Raw genomic sequence first — 18,561 nt, 5'->3', positions numbered from 1 at the left:
GCTGTCTCATGCAAGTCTGCTATATTTAGAAAAGAGATCTACCAACAAAGGAGTTACTGACTATAACAAGCTATATACAATGAGCAATTACAAAGCCCTATGCTTTATAACCTAGGTAAATGTTTCCCCTCTAGTAATTTAATACAAAGGACGAGTCCAAGTGAAAATTAAGCTTTGAAAGGAAGTAGAACATGTTGTTTAATGAGTTACAAACCAATAATATCTCGCTGTTGCTGCTGCTGCTGCGGTTCCTCTCTGGGCACCTCTGGGTTTTCAAAGTCTTTAAGGAACTCATCCAAGTTATCAGCTTCTCCACCTTTCCTCCTCTTTCTGAGGTCTTCTGGTACAAGAGGCGTAAGACAGCGAGTAAAAAGCTGTAAGAAAAAACAATCACTCCTGTAGACTAGTAGTTCTCTGATCTGCAGTTACCCCATAATTTTTCATATTCTATTTGTTTCAGAGATGGACTTCTCATTATGTGCCCTTGTTTTAAAAAGCTTCTTTCCCTGAATGTTTAAGAATTGTTACATATCAGTAGGCTTGGCTGAATCCAATTTTTTTTTTTTTTTTAATAGCTTTGACTAAGACAGATGTTTCTTTTTAAGCATTTTAAAAATTTTATCCATTTACATTTTTCATAGTTGTGCAAAATTATAGGGATCAGACAATAACTATTTAATGAAAGTAGATGTTGAGAGTCAAAAAGGTAAAGATTCAAGTTAAATCAAATTGTCAACATATGTCAAAACAAAGTAAATAGCCTTAAATCAAAGTAAGTTGTCACACACTTTTCTTACTTTCACGACCTGCAAATTTCAATCAGATGAAAATATTTTTTCCTTGGTGTGTGTGGGGTGAAAAACCACCACTGATCGACATTTACTGTTAAAAAGCTAATCCTTCCAAGCCTATCTATCTATCAGTGACTGAACTACATGCAGACTCCAGAAGTTTGTTTTCAGTTGTAGCAAGTTTTCAAAAATGTACTATTTACCAGATGCTGCTAATGCACATTTCTGCTTGCTACATAAGCTTTCAGCCTCAACCACATGATCAGTCCTTAATATAATTCATTTAAAAATAAACCTTCAGAAATCTGTGTTACCTTCAATAGTCTGTTGTTCCACAAAGGCTGAGCAGGCAGAGAGAAAAGTTTTTCAACTCCCCCTGTCTCTTTCCACATCATCAATTTCTTAGTGGGAGGTGCTAAGTCCAAAGTAGTGACAATATCAGAGTAGTCACTTAATTGGGCTCTAATAGTCTTGCTATCCAGCTCTTTCACGCTGTCTACAATCAGCTTTCTCTTCCTCTTTGCTTTGGTTTCCTTGACTGTTGAAGACAAGAGAGGGGGAAACAGACTTGATACTACGTTACAGTAAAAATCCTACAGGCTCCAAGTAAATATACCGCCTAAGAATTCCCTAAATTTAAGAAATTTTACTATTTGGTGACAGCACTAAATATTTGTACAGTGCTTTTAAGATGTGAACTGGTATTATTAGCTTTTAATGTTACATGTATTGTAAACAAGTAAATACAGTACCAGTCATTTTGCTAGCAACTCAATCATGCTACCATCCATTTTGACTATAGAAACAGTATTTTAGTAATAACTGAACTAAAATGAGACTATTTATTTTCCTTCATGTCACCACGAGTTGCTTCTTATATGCTGCAGACAGCTATGCCCTAAATATATTTTTAGTATGCAGATTTTAATTTGTTTCAGTAAGAACATGTCTGATTTAACACGCAACAGTTATTAGATAACTGGACAAAAAACTTGAGGTTCTGCCTTAGCAAGGGACTAAGCATGGCCGATATTCCAGTATGTGTGACTGCACTGTATACGCGCTAAGAAAGCTGGAAGTGAATTTATTGGGAAAGCAACACAAAATTCCATGTTCTGAAAAGAAAATGGGACACACCCCACTAAACCGAGTTAGCAATAATGCCAAGAGATTCATTTCTATTCCATTAACTCAAGGTTTTCCTAGATCAAAAGGTCTCAAATATTTCAATTAAAGTGTTCTCAAATGGCTTACTTACCAGTGATGTCAATAGGCTCCAAAGCAAAAGCTTCTTCTTCATTTGGAACCAGTGTTGTTTGATCAGTCATAGTTGGTAACGGTTCAACTGGATCTACTGAGTCTGGGCTATCTGGTCCACCCACTACCAAACAAAACAAAAGTTGAACATCTTGGACTAAGTTGGAACACAAAGAAAACACCACAGTACATCAACAGGTTCAACACAAGCTTTTATAAACTTCAGTCCACAACAAGTTTTATTAGGAAACTAAAGAATTCCTAGTCATAGTTTAAAAGAAATGAAACCTAGTCCTAGATTAAATACTCACTTGATACGTTATCATCATCATCCATATCATCATGGGGAGGCTGTTCTGGCATCATTACCCCACCTTCTGAGAGAGCAGGTGGGTCATCAAAGATGCCTCCATCATTATTACTAAGAAGTTTGTCATCTGAAATAGTGACAAAAGAATCAGTTTTGGTATTGTGCATAAAACAACAACAACAACAAAAAAACCAAGTAATCAAAATGTTGTATACTTGTAACAGCACAAGAAACTAAAATACTAAAGATACACAAACTATCTGAATTTTTTTTGTAGCAGTCATACTCCTTCAAAAGAAAAAAAATGTAGGGTTTTTTAGGTGAACTCCAGCAAAACAACAATATTAAGTCAAGTTAGCTGTCACACTTGTGTCTGTTTTCTTAGTACGCTTTTATGTTCTGACTTCTCAATTGCATGCAAAGCTTAAGTGTAACATGCAAACATTAAGTCCACCATGCAAGAATTCCACAGGGTTTTTAAAGTTCAGGGGAAAAAAGGATCCAACATTTAACCGTCTCATTGGTATAAATTCAATGCCTCCCAAAAGAGTCAGAGGGGTTAAAATGAGCCAGAAGATTCACATACTAGTTTCTCTTCCAAGTCTCACATGTACAGTGGAGTGTCTTGAATTTGGAAAGTGATTTATTTTAAAGTATGCAGTTTGAATTTACATGAAATGTTTACTGGGGTAATTATTATTAGGTACTGTACAAACAACAAAACATGGCCCCTGCCCCAGAGAGCTTACAATTTAGATAGAAGATAAGGCACAGTTAACAAAACCCAATTGCTACACTAATTTTTCAAACATACCCAATATTCCTCCATCATTTCCTTCTCCAAAATTGTCATCCTTGTATTGGTCTTCATATTCTAGGTGGTTAGCTTTCTCATTAAGATGACTGGTGCTCTGTTCGGGCTCCAGTAAAAGATTGGAAGCACTGGTACTCACTAGCATGTCATCCTCAAATGCACTACCTTCTCTCATCATCTCACGATCATCCATTCCAAAATCACCTGTAAGAATATAATTTTAGCCAAACAGATAAAGAATTTAGGTTTAAGCAAATCAACAAGCAGAACATTAATCGCTTCACTTAATCTATGAAAAAATGACCCACTAGAAAAAAGAATTATTAATTTAGTTCTATAACTAATTTCTCAGTAAGTTTTACAGTTATTTCTGTTCACAAAAATGCAATTATGTTTCTATAGTTTTCAACTCTTACAATTTATCGATTAATTACTCTTTTAAATGTAGAATTAATGGTGGACACATTGAAGGCACTTTCTTTAGTGCTGTTTTAATTTCATAGGTTCGTTCAAAACAACTTCCTCCCTTGTCCTCCACCTGAACAGTTATCTTTCTTATGTAGAAAATATATCCTAAGCATACCTATTGAGAATGGCTTCAGTACTGCACCAAAACATTTAAAATATTAATTTTAGAGTCCATTGTATCTATTCCAAGAAAGCTTCCTATGCACGAAGTTTGTGTTTAATGCACACCCAAAAACAGATTAATACCAGAGAGGTCTATTAATCCCGTGTGTAGTCTACTGATTAACAGATTCCTATTTTATGGATAATATTAAACAGGCATGGTGCACAGAAAACTTAATTTTAGGATATTCATACACATTTTTATCAGTTCAAAGCACTCTTTGTACAACTATACACCAAGAGATATTGAAACAATAAATCTCAGAATATCACTTTCATCATTGCAATTGCTTTGTCACTAAGAGAAAGTTATAAGGGATCAAATAGTAATTTCTGAATGCAATGAAAATAGTAAGAAAAGAGCTGCTGGCTAATGAATTTAGACTGCCACGTTTAAAGAGAAAATTAACATTTCACACATTCACTTAAGCATTAATCTACCTGACAAATGGTTATTGTTGCTTCTTTACAAGCAGCAAGAATTTTTTTGGCTATTAGATGACAGATTTTTGGAAAACTCATCCTATAATGAGGGTATTCACTCTTGTAAGAGCATCTGACTAACACATTTAGTGATATTTCATGTAAAATTGTCAGAGCAAATTAACCCACTTTGTAGTATTTCCACATGATTTGTGAAACTTTCATTTCAGTCCAAGAGCTAGCAAAACCTAACTTAGTACATATATTAAAAATATAAAAGCATTTTACCAAAGTCATTATCCTGAAGAATACTGATGTTGCCCACTTCTTCTCTCATTGTAATTTCTTCCACTCTACTCTGGTTCAAACTGAATTGTTGAGCCACATCAATATCGCTTAAATAAAAAGAACACACAGTTTTAAAAGACTTTCCTTGATTATATTTGATCAATTTAAAACAATTTACAGGTTACTTAACAGACTACTGTTTTATTATGAAGCCAGTCTATAGAAATATATCATGCACTTGTACAAATACAGTCATGAAGACAAACCTAAAAAAACATGACAACATAAACAAATATGACTTCAGGATACACTTAGAGTGAGGCAATAGAAATTGTGATCAGCTTCTAGGGAGCTAGGAATAAAGAAAAGCTACAGATATACTGTGCCTCTTGTGGCACGAAGGTCGATTTTGGAATAACAAACTACATTCAGCAAGAATTTAAATTTATATAATGCAAAGCAAAGAGCGTGAAAGTAAATGGTCAGGAAAGCGTAAATAACTTGGAACATATTGTGACTTGTTTCTCAATTTACATAATATATTTTAAATTTAACTGTAAACCAAATAAATATTAGCATAGCAATTTGCATTCCAGGAGTTCCCACTATGGAATAACCCAGGCAAAAAAAAGTATTTCATTTTTAAAAAAGGCGAAGTATCCAATTTGAAATGGTGCTTATCTGCCATTATAAATTCAGATTTGAAATTGCTACTCCAGAAAAGCAAGCCTACTTTAATAAGAGAAAGGAAGCTTACTCTAGATCAGGCAGTGGCTGGTCAAAATCATGAAATTCCTCAGGTAAAGTGATAGCATTGTAGGCAGCCTCTCGATTTTCCTCAGGCAAATCAACAACACCTGAAAAGGAGAACACTCAGACGTAAGTTTCTATATCTACACGAAAGATACGTTTAGTGTTGGCCTCTCTGCTCCCTTAGGTATGACTCCCATTGTCTTCACTGACTTCAGTGGAAAAAGACCAAGCCAATGCTCAACAATTCTGAAAAATCCCACTCCAAACGCAGGTTACAGATGAAAGTTAAATGCAATAAAGCAGGCAGTGAAATGCCACTGAAAACCATGGCCATATACTTGAGACTCTGGATCAGAAAGGGAGATCCAAAAAACAAAGAAAAATGCTGTATACGTCAAGTCTCAACATCTTGTTAAAGCTGTTTTGTGCCAGTTTTAAAAAATATGCCACCGTAAAAAAACCCGGATTCCTAAAGTTAAGTCCCAGAGGCCACAATTAGGCACATAAGTAGACTGGATTCAGAAGTACTGAGCACCCAGAAGCTTCCACTGAAGTCCCATCTGAACAACTTTAATTTGGCAAAAAATTTTACAATTCCCACACTAAAATCAGAAATAATCAACTAAGTTACTCAACTTAAAGTTGGGTTAAAAGCAGTTCCAGGTATTAACATTTGTTCCCTCCTTCCCAACCTCCAAGTCTCCCTGCCAATTCTTCTGCTTTTACGATCATGTTCTCCTACTTAAATTATTTTTCTTTGTTATTGTGTGAAACATCCACACAATAGAAGAAATTGACTATCCTAAGGAAAACAGTGATACAATATTTGATGTATACTCAGTAACACAAAATACACACCATGAAAAAAATATTCTTTCCGTTACTGTAGCTTAGGTATTACTTTTACGATCGTAGACAAAAAATGTTTAGGCACAAGGAATAGGATTATAAGATAGGATCCCTTTGAACAACTTGCTTCTATATTTCCCCTTTTCACCTCCTGCCTGCATGGTCTCTTGCTACTCCACTGCTTCTAAATCCCGCTCAGTGCTTCCCAATTGCACATGTAGCTATTTAACAACAAGCACATCCCCATATCACCAGCTGAATAGATCTTATTGACAAGAGTGCTGAAACCTTAGTCCAGAACACTCAACTGAAGAAGTGCTGGGGAAGAAGCAGAATTTCAGCAGGCTTTTTGGTCAGCACAAACCTCAGCCAGTCAACTGAAAGATAGTATTTCCCTATGCAAAAGAACACAAACTTCTCCTGATTGCCCTATTGGAATAAGAATGTAGAACGGCATACGTGCTTAAGTCTTACTACATATTGTAACTTAACTTGTGGGAGAAAGTGTTTAAGATATATGGACAAGTACCTGGACGAAAAGCCATCTTGATCTTAATGAAGGCTTCATTACAGTCCGCAAGAAGGTATTTAGCTTTCCTGTGGTAGATTCTAACAACTCCCAACAACAGATGTCCTGAGGTTCGAAGCGCCATCTTCACCTGAAAATATATTTACTGGATTGCAATAGGTATATCTTTTTTTATAAAAAACAAAAAACTGTACTTTCACAGGAGAAAAAACTTCAGTGTAAGCCAATCTTGCTAGAGTTTTTCCTATGATATACACCTTTTACATCAATTTTAGGATAAGCAGTAAAGCACAGCATCTCAAATTATCTTTATACTGCCAGAGGCAATATTAATTAATGTGAAGTAGTTTGCAAAACCCATCCTTTCAACTAAATCTAAACAGCGATTTGTACATTGTACTTTGTACTATTTCAAGACATATCACAAAAGTAATACTTAACATAGCATATGCTGTTCAAAAAGCTTTACAATCAGTTCCCACAGTATGATGCTGCTAAGTATTCCAATGTTATGCATGGGGAAACTGTCCAACACCATAGAGGGAGACAGCATCAGAGCCAGGATCAGAATTCAGGGAATTCCTAGCTTTAAGCCCAATATTTTGACTACCATATCTAGTAGTATAGAGTTGCATGCAGCTGTAGTTTGTTATTTTTGCTTACTGGTAATGAAGAGAAGGCCTGTTACATTTGCAAACAAAAGGGTATTCACTGAGTCACCATGCCTAGCGATTACAGCAAATAATTTTATTTATTAAAAACTGAATGTTAAGGAAATAAAGTAAGTCTGAAGCATCCGTCGCTTTGGAATAAATTAGCAAGCAGCACACAAAACCAAACCCATCTCACTGCATCCTGTATAGCTCCTTCATGCTTTTGTTTCTTTGGTTAACTTTCAATCCTGGTGATGTCCCCAAATTTGATCAGGATTTAATAGGTGGACAATGGGGTCCTCCTGGTCCACAACAGGGGCCCCAGCTCTATGATAATACAAAAAATACAAAGAACAGAACTAAACTGCATACTGACCCAGAAATAAGGTTAAAAGTGACTGCAGGCAATGAGGGAAGATTTACTAATAGTAAATGGAGAGTTTCACACCAAAATAGGAAATAAAACAGCACAGTTAAAAATTTTGGGAAGGGCACAAAGAAGCAGCTGTACCCATCACATTAAAGCAAATTTGCGGTCCTCTTCTCACCAAGTCTCCAACTGTTTCAGTGTTATTTTTCTATGTAACCAAGTATTGTATTTGCTGCAGGGAAGGACTGTGGTTGTCAAAAGATGTGGCCAGGAAAGAACATCTTCAGTGGCTCATAATCTGAAGAAGTTCGAGAACTGTGTTGACGGATAAATGGAATAAGATTTCCCAGGATGATTAAGTCCTAAAACGTCTAACCTCAATTTAACTGAATTATTACCGATACTCAGGCTTTTATTACACACAATAATAAAAGCTCTTCTAAACCTCCAGAAATCAGATAAAAATCTTACAGAAAGAAGAAAAACTCCAGAGATTAAGAATGCCTGGCTCTGAAAGTCTTACAAAAATCCTTGCAAGCCTCAAGGTACATGCATAATCCCTGTGAGTGAGCATTTCCACTGCCTTCGTTCTCATCCTACTTTCTCTGACTCCTCCCTGGATTATCTAATGAGGTTCTCGTCTTTAACTAAGGCCTTGTCTACACTGGCAAGTTTCTGCACAGTAAAGCAGCTTTCTGCAGTGTAACTCCCGAGGTGTACACACTACCAAACCACTTAGTGCGCAGAAACTGCACACTAAAATAAACCACCCCGATGAAAGATGTACAGCTTTCTGTGTCAAGGCTACAGTGCCGCTGTGCCAATATAGACACCCTGGTCGATTACAGCATTCCAGCTGGCCTCCGGGAGGTGTCCCACAATGCCTGTTCTTGCCTCTCTGGTCATCGGTTTGAACTCTACTGCCCTGCCCTTAGGTGACCAACTGTAAGCCCCACCCCTTACATTTCTTGGGAATTTTGAAAGTCCCCTTCCTGTTTGCTCGGTGATGTGTGCAGTGGTCTCAGCGTATCTTTTCAGTCACAATGCCTGCTCCAGGGATCAGGTGATCCCCACCTGGAGCAATGCCGAGCTGCTGGATCTCATCAGCATTTGGAGAGGAAGCTGTCCAGTCACAGCTGTGCTCCAGCCATAGGAATTATGCTACCTAAGGACAGATTTCACAATGCATGACAGAAAGGGGCCATGACCGCGACACACTGAAGTGAAGGAGCTGCGGAACGCCTACCACAAGGTGAGGGAGGCAAACCGCTGCTCTGGTGCTGTGCCCACAAGCTGCCGGTTCTACAAAGAGCTGGATGTGATACTTGCTGGCGACCCCACCTCCACCGCGAAGGCCACTGTGGATACTTCGGTGGCTCGTGTGCAGTAGAGAGTAGACTGAGCCAGGAGGAAGAAAACTTGGACAAGGATGTGGAGGGGGACCCAGAGGTCAGAAATGCATGCATCCAGGAACTCTTCTCAACCCCGGAAGAGACTAGCCAGTCACACTGGTCAGAGCTTGGCGAAGTGCAAACAGGAGAGGAAGTGACTCTGATTTTGGGAACTGCTGAAGAAGTGAGTTGTTGGGGGCAGCAGGGTTGCAGAAAGCAGGCTTTCGTCTCTATGATGCGCGTACCACCACATGCCTTGTCTGAGCGGCGGAACAGGGTGTTTATTCACTCCCTCACTTCACGGGAATCTGCCCCAGAGCTCCACAAAACACTCATGGACATACTGGGTAATCCGCTGCCGCAGGTTCTTTGGCAGAGCTGCTTTATTTCTTGCCCCATTAAGGGTAACTTTCCCATGCCACTCTGCTGTCACTGTGGGGGATGGGGGGGAACCATTGCTGCACACAGGCGAGCCACATAAGGTCCAGGGTGGAAGCTGTAGTTTCGGAGAAGACCCTCCCTTGATTCCCTTCTCACCCTCAGCATCGAGAAATCTTCCATAATCAACACAGCCTGTGGAAAATGTGGGGACAGTAATTATAAGGAGCCCCCCCCCCCCCCCGTGCTGGCTCTGCCCAAGAGCCACATGCCAGTGTACAGTACAGTCCTGGAACACTGATTTCCCCTGCTCCTGCAGTTACTCACCACTTTGGGGGTCTTGTGGCTCATGTGTGCTTGCCTGGGGTCAGCCAGTTAGTGACAGGTATGTGAATAGTGGCTGTGTTTTAAATCACTGAATCAGTGGTCTGAGTGTTGCAAACAATACTGCTGCTGTAAAATGTTGAATTTTGGCTTCACAGATATGACCATGGGAGCCCAGCCTCCCTCTTTGTTATTGCCGGCTGAACGGCTATGCAGAATTAGAAAGCAGCCACGACAAACTAGAGGACTTTCTGCGTGATGTTGTGATGCACTCCACGGCAAAAAAACAAGAATTGAAGGAGTGGCGGAACAGTGAGAAGAGGGACCGAAAGGAGAACACGGCGTGCCAGAACGAAGCCATGGAGCGGCTCTTAAACGTTATGGAGCACTAAGTGGACATGCTCCGGGTGCTAATAGCACTACAAACCGAGCACCTCTGCGCCCACTCTCCCCTGCAGTGGCTGTCACAAAACTCTTTATCATGATTCCCCTCAGACGCTGCCAACACACTTATCAACCTCCTGGCTCCAGTCTGTACCCGCTGCATTCCACTCCTGCCCCATCACAGTCCAGCCCTCCAGACTCTTAGTACCCACTGTACTCAACACCCATCCCTCTGCAGTTTAGCCTTGCTGAAGACCAGTACCCGCTGCACTATACTCCACAGGACAAGGCTGCATACGATATTTGGACATACACAAATATTTCACCGTCCTGGGACCCCACCTCCTCCTGGGACCCTCCCTACCCCCATCCCCCACAGTGCTGATGTGTTGCTTTTTTGGCTCTCTCCTCCAGTTGTTTTTTTAATAAAATAATTTTTTTGGTTTGAAAGCAATCTTTATTCCATTAATTGAAAGCAAACAGAGCCCTGCAAAGCAACAGGCAATTTTCTTAAACCTTCACAGTGCATTGTCTGCACCAATCACAATCACCTCCTAGCATTACAAGCACTGTGCTCCCGAGCATAGCAACAAATATTAGTGGCTTTCAGCTTCAAATTGCTGCCTCAAGGCATCCCTGATCCTTATGGCCCTGCGCTGCGCTCCTCTAATAGCCCTGGTCTCTGGCTGTCCAAATTCAGCCTCCTGGCGTTGAGCCTCAGCGGTACAGCCCTGAGTGAAGCTTTCATCCTTCCCTTCACAAATATTATGGAGTGTACAGCATGCGGCTATAAGCATAGGAATATTGTCGTCGGCCATGTCCAGCCTCCCATATAGACAGCGCCAGCGGGCCTTTAAATAGCCAAAAGCACACTCACCAGTCATTCTGCACTTGCTCAGCCTCTTATTGAACCGCTCCTTGCTGCTCTCAAGGTTCCCCATGTATGGCTTCATAAACCATGGCATTAAGGGGTAGGCAGGGTCTCCCAGGAGCACAATGGGCATTTTGACTTCCCCCTACAGTGATCTTCTGGTCTGGGAAAAAAGTCCCTGCTTGTAGCTTCCTGAACAGGCCAGTGTTCCGAAAGATGCGTGTGTCATGCACCTTTCCGGACCAGCCTGTGTTAATGCCTGTGAAACACCCACAGTGATTCACAAGCACCTGGAGAACCATAGAGAAATATCCCTTCTAATGAACGTACTCAGTGACTAGATAGTCTGGTGCCAGAATTGGAATATGCAGACTATATATCGCCCCTCCACAGTTAGGGGAGCCCATTTGTGCAAAGCCATCCACAATGTCACGCACGTTGCCCAGAGTCATGGTTTTTTGGAACAGGATGTGATTAATGGCCCTGCACACTTCCGTCAATACGAGTCCAACAATCAACTTTCCCACTCTGAACTGGTTAGTGACCAATTGGCAGCAGTCTGGAGTAGCCAGCTTCCACAGTGCAATCACCACGCACTTCAACAACAGGGCAGCTCTCATTCTCGTGTCCTTGCACCGCAGGGCTGTGACAAGCTCATCACAGTCCCATGAATCTGGCTGTCCTCATCTGAAAGTTCTGTAGCCACTGCTGGTCATCCCAGACGTGCATGACGATGTGATCCCACCACTCAGTGCGTGTTTCCCGAGCCCAAAAGTGGCATTCCAGTGTGGCCAGCTCATCCGTGAATGCCACAAACAATCTCATGTCGTAGCTACTACGCTTGGTGAGATTACTGTCAAACTCCTCTTGCCTTTGTTGTTTAAGGAATAACTCCACTGCTACTCGTGACGTGTTAGTGAGAGCGAGCAGCATATTGGTCAACAGTGCAGGATCCATTCCTGAAGACTGAAGAGGAAGAGCACGCAGTACACAGACCATTGAAAGATGGTGCCAAATGTGGACGGAAGCACAGGATTTGCTGGGATGTGAAGCAATGCATCATGGGGCACTGGGACAGGACCCAGGATGCCCTGCAACCCCCTCCGCCTTCCCACAATTCTTAGCAGCGGAAGAGATGCTCTGCGGGATAGCTGACCAGAGTCCACTGCTCCAAATACCGCTGCAAGCGCCGCAAGTGTGAACACGCTATTGCACAGGCAGCTGACAGTGTGAACACACAACAGTAGTTTCCCTTCAGTGCTCTCTTAGCGGTGATGTAATTCTGCCAGTGTAAACATACCTTTCCATTACAAACTCTTGTAGACAGGGAATCAGCCTGTTCTGTAAAGCACCATGCATCTATAGTGCTCTGATAAATAGAGAATTCAGCTATTTTATTTGTGTATATTTATAAGTCTTGTAAAGATCATATTAGCTGCACTGAATTGACAGCAAGAACATCTGTTTAGCTGAAGAACGTGTTTATGGATACTAGGAAACAAGCTTTAGGTTTAGGGAAAAAAGCTTTTCTCTAAGGCATCCAAATGTCTCTTGTCAAGTAAAATAGTTTATATTTGACTTATGTGCCACATAACTGGTCCATTTTTAGAGGTGAGTTAAAAACGAAGACATCCACGAATGCACAAGACCTGAAGAACCTTCCCTCTGATTAGTAGGTATCTGGTAAGAAGAAAGCGTTCCATTCTCTCCCCTTAACTCTGAGGTTGTGTCCTTCAGCACCTTTCACAGTTGCTCTGTTGGCTGTAGCTAATACCAAGCAAAGCACCAAAGGCAACTTAGGGCATAGCCTGGGGATAACTGTACTCAGCTACTCAATAACATTACTTGCTATCAACTACACATTTTTCAACCCTTTGAACATTAAGGGCAAGAAAGAGTATTTAAATAATCATTCTTTATTTCAATAGCTCTCAATGACAAGTGTATTCAAATGTTACCGTTAAGTCCTTTGAAAGCTACCCGCTGACAGGTACAAGATGTTTTTTCCCTTTCCCACTCCCACCACCATAAAAAATGTCCATGTATACACATGGTACGTCAAGATAATTCAGATAAAGATACTCTGCATAAAACCTATTAACCAAAGGACCAAATCTGAAACCTGGTCACTTCTTGCAAAACTATAAAACAAGAATTGAGTGAAAAGCTCAGATTATTTCTTAGAATTCATGGATTATTTCATGCTTCATTTAAAACAATAATGAGCATACTTTTTTCATTAAAAGTTAACATTTTTAGAATTTTTCAGGTTAAGGCATCAGTATATTAGTTAGTTCTTGTATATTGATCATGTGCTGTCATAATTTATCTCTGCTGAACCAGCAACATTAACATCAAGATCACTGTAAAATAAATACCTTCGGTGAGATGATACTCTCCACGCTGCTCTCTAGATTACACTCGAATACATGGGCTTTGGTTAGCTTCTTATCCCAATGGGCCGCTAGCCAGATTTTGGCCAGCGGCCCACGCTTGCTCAGGACAAAATGGGCGTAGAACATTGTCCCAGCCGCCTATAAGGTGCAAACCTGTAAAGAAAAATGTAATTATTTTCTATTGAATTGGGTTACTGCAAAAAATCATATGTATATATGCGCCACTTGGAGGCTATCCACATGTTTTCTTTTCAACCAGTAAGATTCTAGAATGGTTTTGTACAAGAAAAAGGACAGAAATTTTCAAGTAGATCAGAAAATGCCCCTCATACCTTGAAACATGAAAGGATTTCGTTCAAGATTGAGAGAGTTTTGCTCTTTTTTCCCATTGGTGGCTATATGTTTATAAGTGTATAATTGTACTGTGTTGGAAACTTGAGCAGGTAAACTAGAAAAAAGTCACCTACAGAAATGTGGGGCTGGAAGGGACCTCAAAAGGCCATTTAAGTCCATCTCCCAGCATTGAGGCAGGATTAAGTATACCTAGACAAACATCTGCCAGCAATGGTCTAAGTTTAGTATCATCCTTGACCATGAACTTTGGTCTCTTATTAGACCTGTCTATGATTCTTCCCAGAGCTTATTTCCCGATGCTAGTCACTAGGACTCCTCCATTCTAAAATCTTTATTCATGCTTCCATCTCCATTCACCACAGTCTTCTACATAGTCTTATCAAGTGCCAGCTATTCAGACTCCAGCACATGTGGAATACTACTGACCTAACTTTTCACACACACACACACACAAAAATCATAGTCTTTCCATCTTCAAACAGTTCCTGCATCTTTTCATTCCAGAACAAAAAGTTGAGTTTTGCTCATTTTAAAAGCCTTCCATATGTTTATTCCAACCTTCCTAAAGAACTCTTCTTATCTACAGCCCTTTCCCTCTGAGTGTAGCATGGTTTTCCTATTGTCCTTTAGTCTTGCTGCTGGTGGTGTAAGAGCCCACTCCTAACAGCTTTGAGAAGAGGAAATATACTGTATTTATGAGGGATGGTCACCATATGAGATAGACATAAGACTACAATCCCATCACCAGATTATGGGGAAACCCGTATGAACCTAATAATTAAGGTTAAAATTTTGTCACAGGTATTTTTAGTAAAAGTCATGAACAGGTCACGGGAAATAAACAAATATTCATAGAAGCCCGCAATCTGTGACTTACTAAAAAAGTTTGAGATTGAGATTAACAGTCCGAGTCCTGCTGGGGGCTGACTGTCAGCCGCTGCTCCAGCCCTGGTTGCTGCTACTGCAGCAGGCGCAGGTAGCTGCTCCTGATCTGCTGCTGTGGTGGGAGCTGATGCCAAAGAAGTCATGGAGGTCCACTAAAGTCGTGGAATCCGTGACCTCTGTGACAAAAATTGTATCCTTACCAATAATTAAGTGTGTGTATTCAGGAAGTAGAAAACCAAAACCACTAACAGTCATCTAATCAGAAATGAGCAAGTAAGGGGAGGGGAGCATGCTACCATCCTCAGAGGACGGATCCAGCTCCTGGCAAGTCCAATCACCATCTGTCTTGCTTCTTCTATCCTTCTCTCGCTCTCATTGTACCTATAATGGAGGATCAAACTTATGCCTTTAAAGCTGCTATACAGAACACCTCCCCAGCAGGCACAGCATATGACACTAGGACCAGAACGGTTTAATTCGATGCATCAAGCAGAGGAGCATCAATTTCTAGCAAAACTGACAACTGTCTCCTGCTGGAAAGTTTCCAAAACGCAGGGTGGCATACAGAATGCAGGCTTCCTGTGATTCCAAGCCACGTTTAAACCTGTAGTCCCAAGGGTTTACAGAACTGCAATGTCTAAACTGCAAATAAACTGTGGCTGGCCTGTGCCAGCTGAATCAGGTTCACTGAATCAGGCTGCAGGACTGTTTCATTGCAGTGTAGACTTCCTGGTTAAGGCTGCATCCCAAGCTCTGGGAGCCTCCCACCATGCAAGGTCCTAGAGCCCAGGCTCCAAGCTGAGTCCAGAAGTCTACACTGCATTTAAACAGCCCCTAACAACATCCATGGGTGTTTAATTGCAGTGTAGACATACCCTTACATTGTTCCAGTTACTTCACAGTTGTGCAATATTCTGCAACCTGATCTCAGCATGCCCACTCATGTAATTTGGTTTATACTTATCGGAATTTGTGTTTTGTTAGTGCTAGAGTATTACCATAGCACCAACAAGCTCCAGTCACAAACTGGGATCCCACTGTGCTAGACACTGTACAAACAGAACAACAACAACAAAAAACAGCTCGTGCCCCAAAGACCTTACAGCATAGGTATAAGACATGACAAGATGGATACAGGCAGATAAATGGGGGAGTACAAGGAAACAATGCAACAATATAGGTCAGTATTACAGGTAGTGTCTCAGCACACTGGCAGCCTAACCATTGTTAATTTTTTTTGTAGGCATCATGGAAAAGTTTGAAGTAGTATAATGGGTTAAGTTTTACAGAAGTTTATAGGGAGCTCCTCCAAACATATGGGGCCACATTAAAAAAAGCACTCCTTTGAAGATTAAGAAGTGGGTGACGGAGGTTGGCATTACAAGCTGTTCAGGGGCAGGACTCAACCCTCAAGAGTGAATGAGAGATTATAGATAGGGTGGGGACAGGACTCAAAGGGCCTTGAATGTAAAGACAAGTATCTTATGTTTGATGTGAAAGAGAAGGGAGAGCCCGTGAGGGATTCATAGAGAGGGATGATGTGATCAAAGCAATGTGCTATGAGAATGATTTTTCCAGTAGCAATCTGAATGGATATGAGCAGGGCAAATTTGCATTTGTTAAGGCTAGAGAAAAGGATGTTGCACTAATTGGGAAATGAGATGATGAGAACTTGGATGAGAGTTTTAGCAGTGTGGATGAAAGGAAAAGCCAAATCTTAGAGATTGTATGCAGAAAGAACTGCCAAAAGTCAGGCAGAGGACTGAGTTGAAGAGGACAGCCAGGTTACAGGCCTGAGTGACAGGAAAGATGGTAGTACTGCTCACAATGATAGAAAAGAGAGGTGAGGGGAAGGTGAAGAGCTCCCTTTCAGCCATGTTGAGCTTGGGTTTATGGCTAGACATCCACATGGCAGGGAGACATGTTGAGATTGTTGTTTGGCTAGAAAGACAGGCCTGGAGTAGAGAAAGATCTAAGAGTCACCAGAAATAGTTGTGGTAGTTGAATTTGTATCTGCAAATGAGATTACCCACAGCTAACGTGAAGAGGGAGAAGAGAAAGGACCCAAGGACAGAAATCTGTTGCACCCTCACTGAAAGTTGGGGGGGGAGGGGGGAGAAGAAGAGATGCAGAGGATCCTCCAAAAGACATGCTGAAGGAGGAATTTTATGGGAATCACCCAGATTTTCAAATGAAGGGGGACACTATAAATCAGAAACTGTATTTCTCAGTGCAATGGGTTTAAAAAAGTATTCCACAAATATATGAGGTGGGTTTGTTGTACAATGCAATATTTCTCAAAAACATTAGGAATAAGAGAATGGAGAAGGAGTGAGGAGTTAAAGCCATCAGCATTACTCTGTCACAGCCTTCCAACTCCAGTTATAAAAACTGTTCTTTGATTTTTGTGGATTGGCATAATTATTAGATTTGACATGTTCACAATCAGCTCAAAATATATAGCTTAAACTTCAAGGAAAGATCAAACATACTTGACTCAGGCCTGAAAATATAATGAAGGCTTCCCATTAAACATGAAAAGCATTATGTGGACCAATAAGATATAAAAGCAACTGTGTTCACTCCAGTTCCCCATCAGCACAGATAGCCATGTTAGCAGCTGCTATTTTACCACTACTATCTTTCAGCAATATTGCTGCACTCAGTCTGCATGCTCCCCACATTAGAGCTACAAGAGGAAGTAACTTTCCTACAGTGCCAGGAACACACAAGCACTAATGCTAAGGGGGTAACAAGATTAGGTCCTTGTGAGGACAAATTGTTTATTTCTTCTATTCAGGGAATATACATGGGCATTTGGGGGGAGAAGGGGGAGCAAGGAAGTGCTCCCCAATGCAATATGGAAAGGTTTAATCTTTCACACAAACAGGTCATTAATACAACAAACAGGGCTGGGAACCTATTTACACTTTTGTTGTGGGGAAGATGGGGATAGGAAGTCCAAATGGTAAATGGTCAGCATGCTGATGTTTCACAGGACTAGCACTGAGAATAGCTAAATCTATGCAAGGGTTATGGATAGCCTGAAACTTAAGTGTAATGTTAGAGAAGAATGAGAGTTACTTGTTTCAAGTATTGAAAATCTTGAAAAGAGGAAACAAAGTAGAAGTAAATTGCTTCTGGCAGAGATTAGCAATTTTCCTCCATATATTATGGACATGCTGCCACAGAAAGTTATACATATAAATAGAGGAAAATTTAAGGAGTGACGTTACTAGACTAAAAATAATTTAACAAATGCATTTATAAGTTACAACACCTTACATTAAAACATTAATTTCTATTTGCAATGTCTACTTTATTCAATGTGGTCTGCTTGAAAAAAAATACACAAGTCAGCATCACTTCTAAGTTCTAATGCACTATCCCAAAATTGCAATGAGAATACATTCTCATGCAGTTTGTACAAATTTTAAAATACATTTCCAGTGGAATTATTACTGAAGTGCTTACCAACTTTCTCCTCTTGGAATCCCCACCTGGGGTGCACAGGCACCACCCACGATCCTTTGCAGCATGGCAGCAACTGTTGCTGCCTTTTTCTCATGCTTCTGTCGTAGAATCATAGACATCTGGGTTGGAAGGGACCTCAGGAGGTCATCTAGTCCAACCCCCTGCTCAAAGCAGGACCAATCCAGTATATTTTCTTTTCCTTGTTTCTTTCTTTTCTCTCCTTTACTTTTTTTGGTCTGACTCTTCTCTCCAGAAAAGCGCAGACAGATGGTGGTGGGGGAGAGCAATAGGACATCTGATACAACCCAATGCTGAACTAACTGCTAGATGTGCAAAGAGAAGCTTGGGTTGGCCTGGTACTCCTTGACTATACACCTGTGCACGTGAGCTGCTCCTACAACCAACAATATTAGGGCTCACAACAGATGCAGGAAGGG

General features: G+C 40.8%; 1 protein-coding gene across 1 annotated transcript in view; it reads right to left on the bottom strand.

Annotated features, from left to right (window-relative positions):
* RAD21 (RAD21 cohesin complex component) overlaps positions 1-18,561 on the bottom strand; it is a 32,416-nt gene that overhangs the window by 8,737 nt on the left and 5,118 nt on the right. The window contains exons 2-10 of the mRNA XM_074943922.1: positions 13,394-13,564; positions 6,645-6,774; positions 5,271-5,370; positions 4,514-4,620; positions 3,173-3,376; positions 2,360-2,485; positions 2,050-2,172; positions 1,106-1,329; positions 215-374 (exon numbers count right to left, since the gene is read on the bottom strand). Of these exons, the coding sequence (XP_074800023.1) occupies positions 215-374; positions 1,106-1,329; positions 2,050-2,172; positions 2,360-2,485; positions 3,173-3,376; positions 4,514-4,620; positions 5,271-5,370; positions 6,645-6,774; positions 13,394-13,537 (1,318 nt within the window). The 5' untranslated portion in view covers positions 13,538-13,564. The remainder of the gene's footprint in view (positions 1-214; positions 375-1,105; positions 1,330-2,049; positions 2,173-2,359; positions 2,486-3,172; positions 3,377-4,513; positions 4,621-5,270; positions 5,371-6,644; positions 6,775-13,393; positions 13,565-18,561) is intronic.

The sequence above is a fragment of the Natator depressus genome, chromosome 2, assembly GCF_965152275.1.
Source record: "Natator depressus isolate rNatDep1 chromosome 2, rNatDep2.hap1, whole genome shotgun sequence".
NCBI classification, from domain to species: Eukaryota; Metazoa; Chordata; order Testudines; family Cheloniidae; genus Natator; species Natator depressus.
The sequence above is the reverse complement of the archived record's forward strand: the minus strand, read 5'-3'. Positions and strand labels throughout refer to the sequence as shown.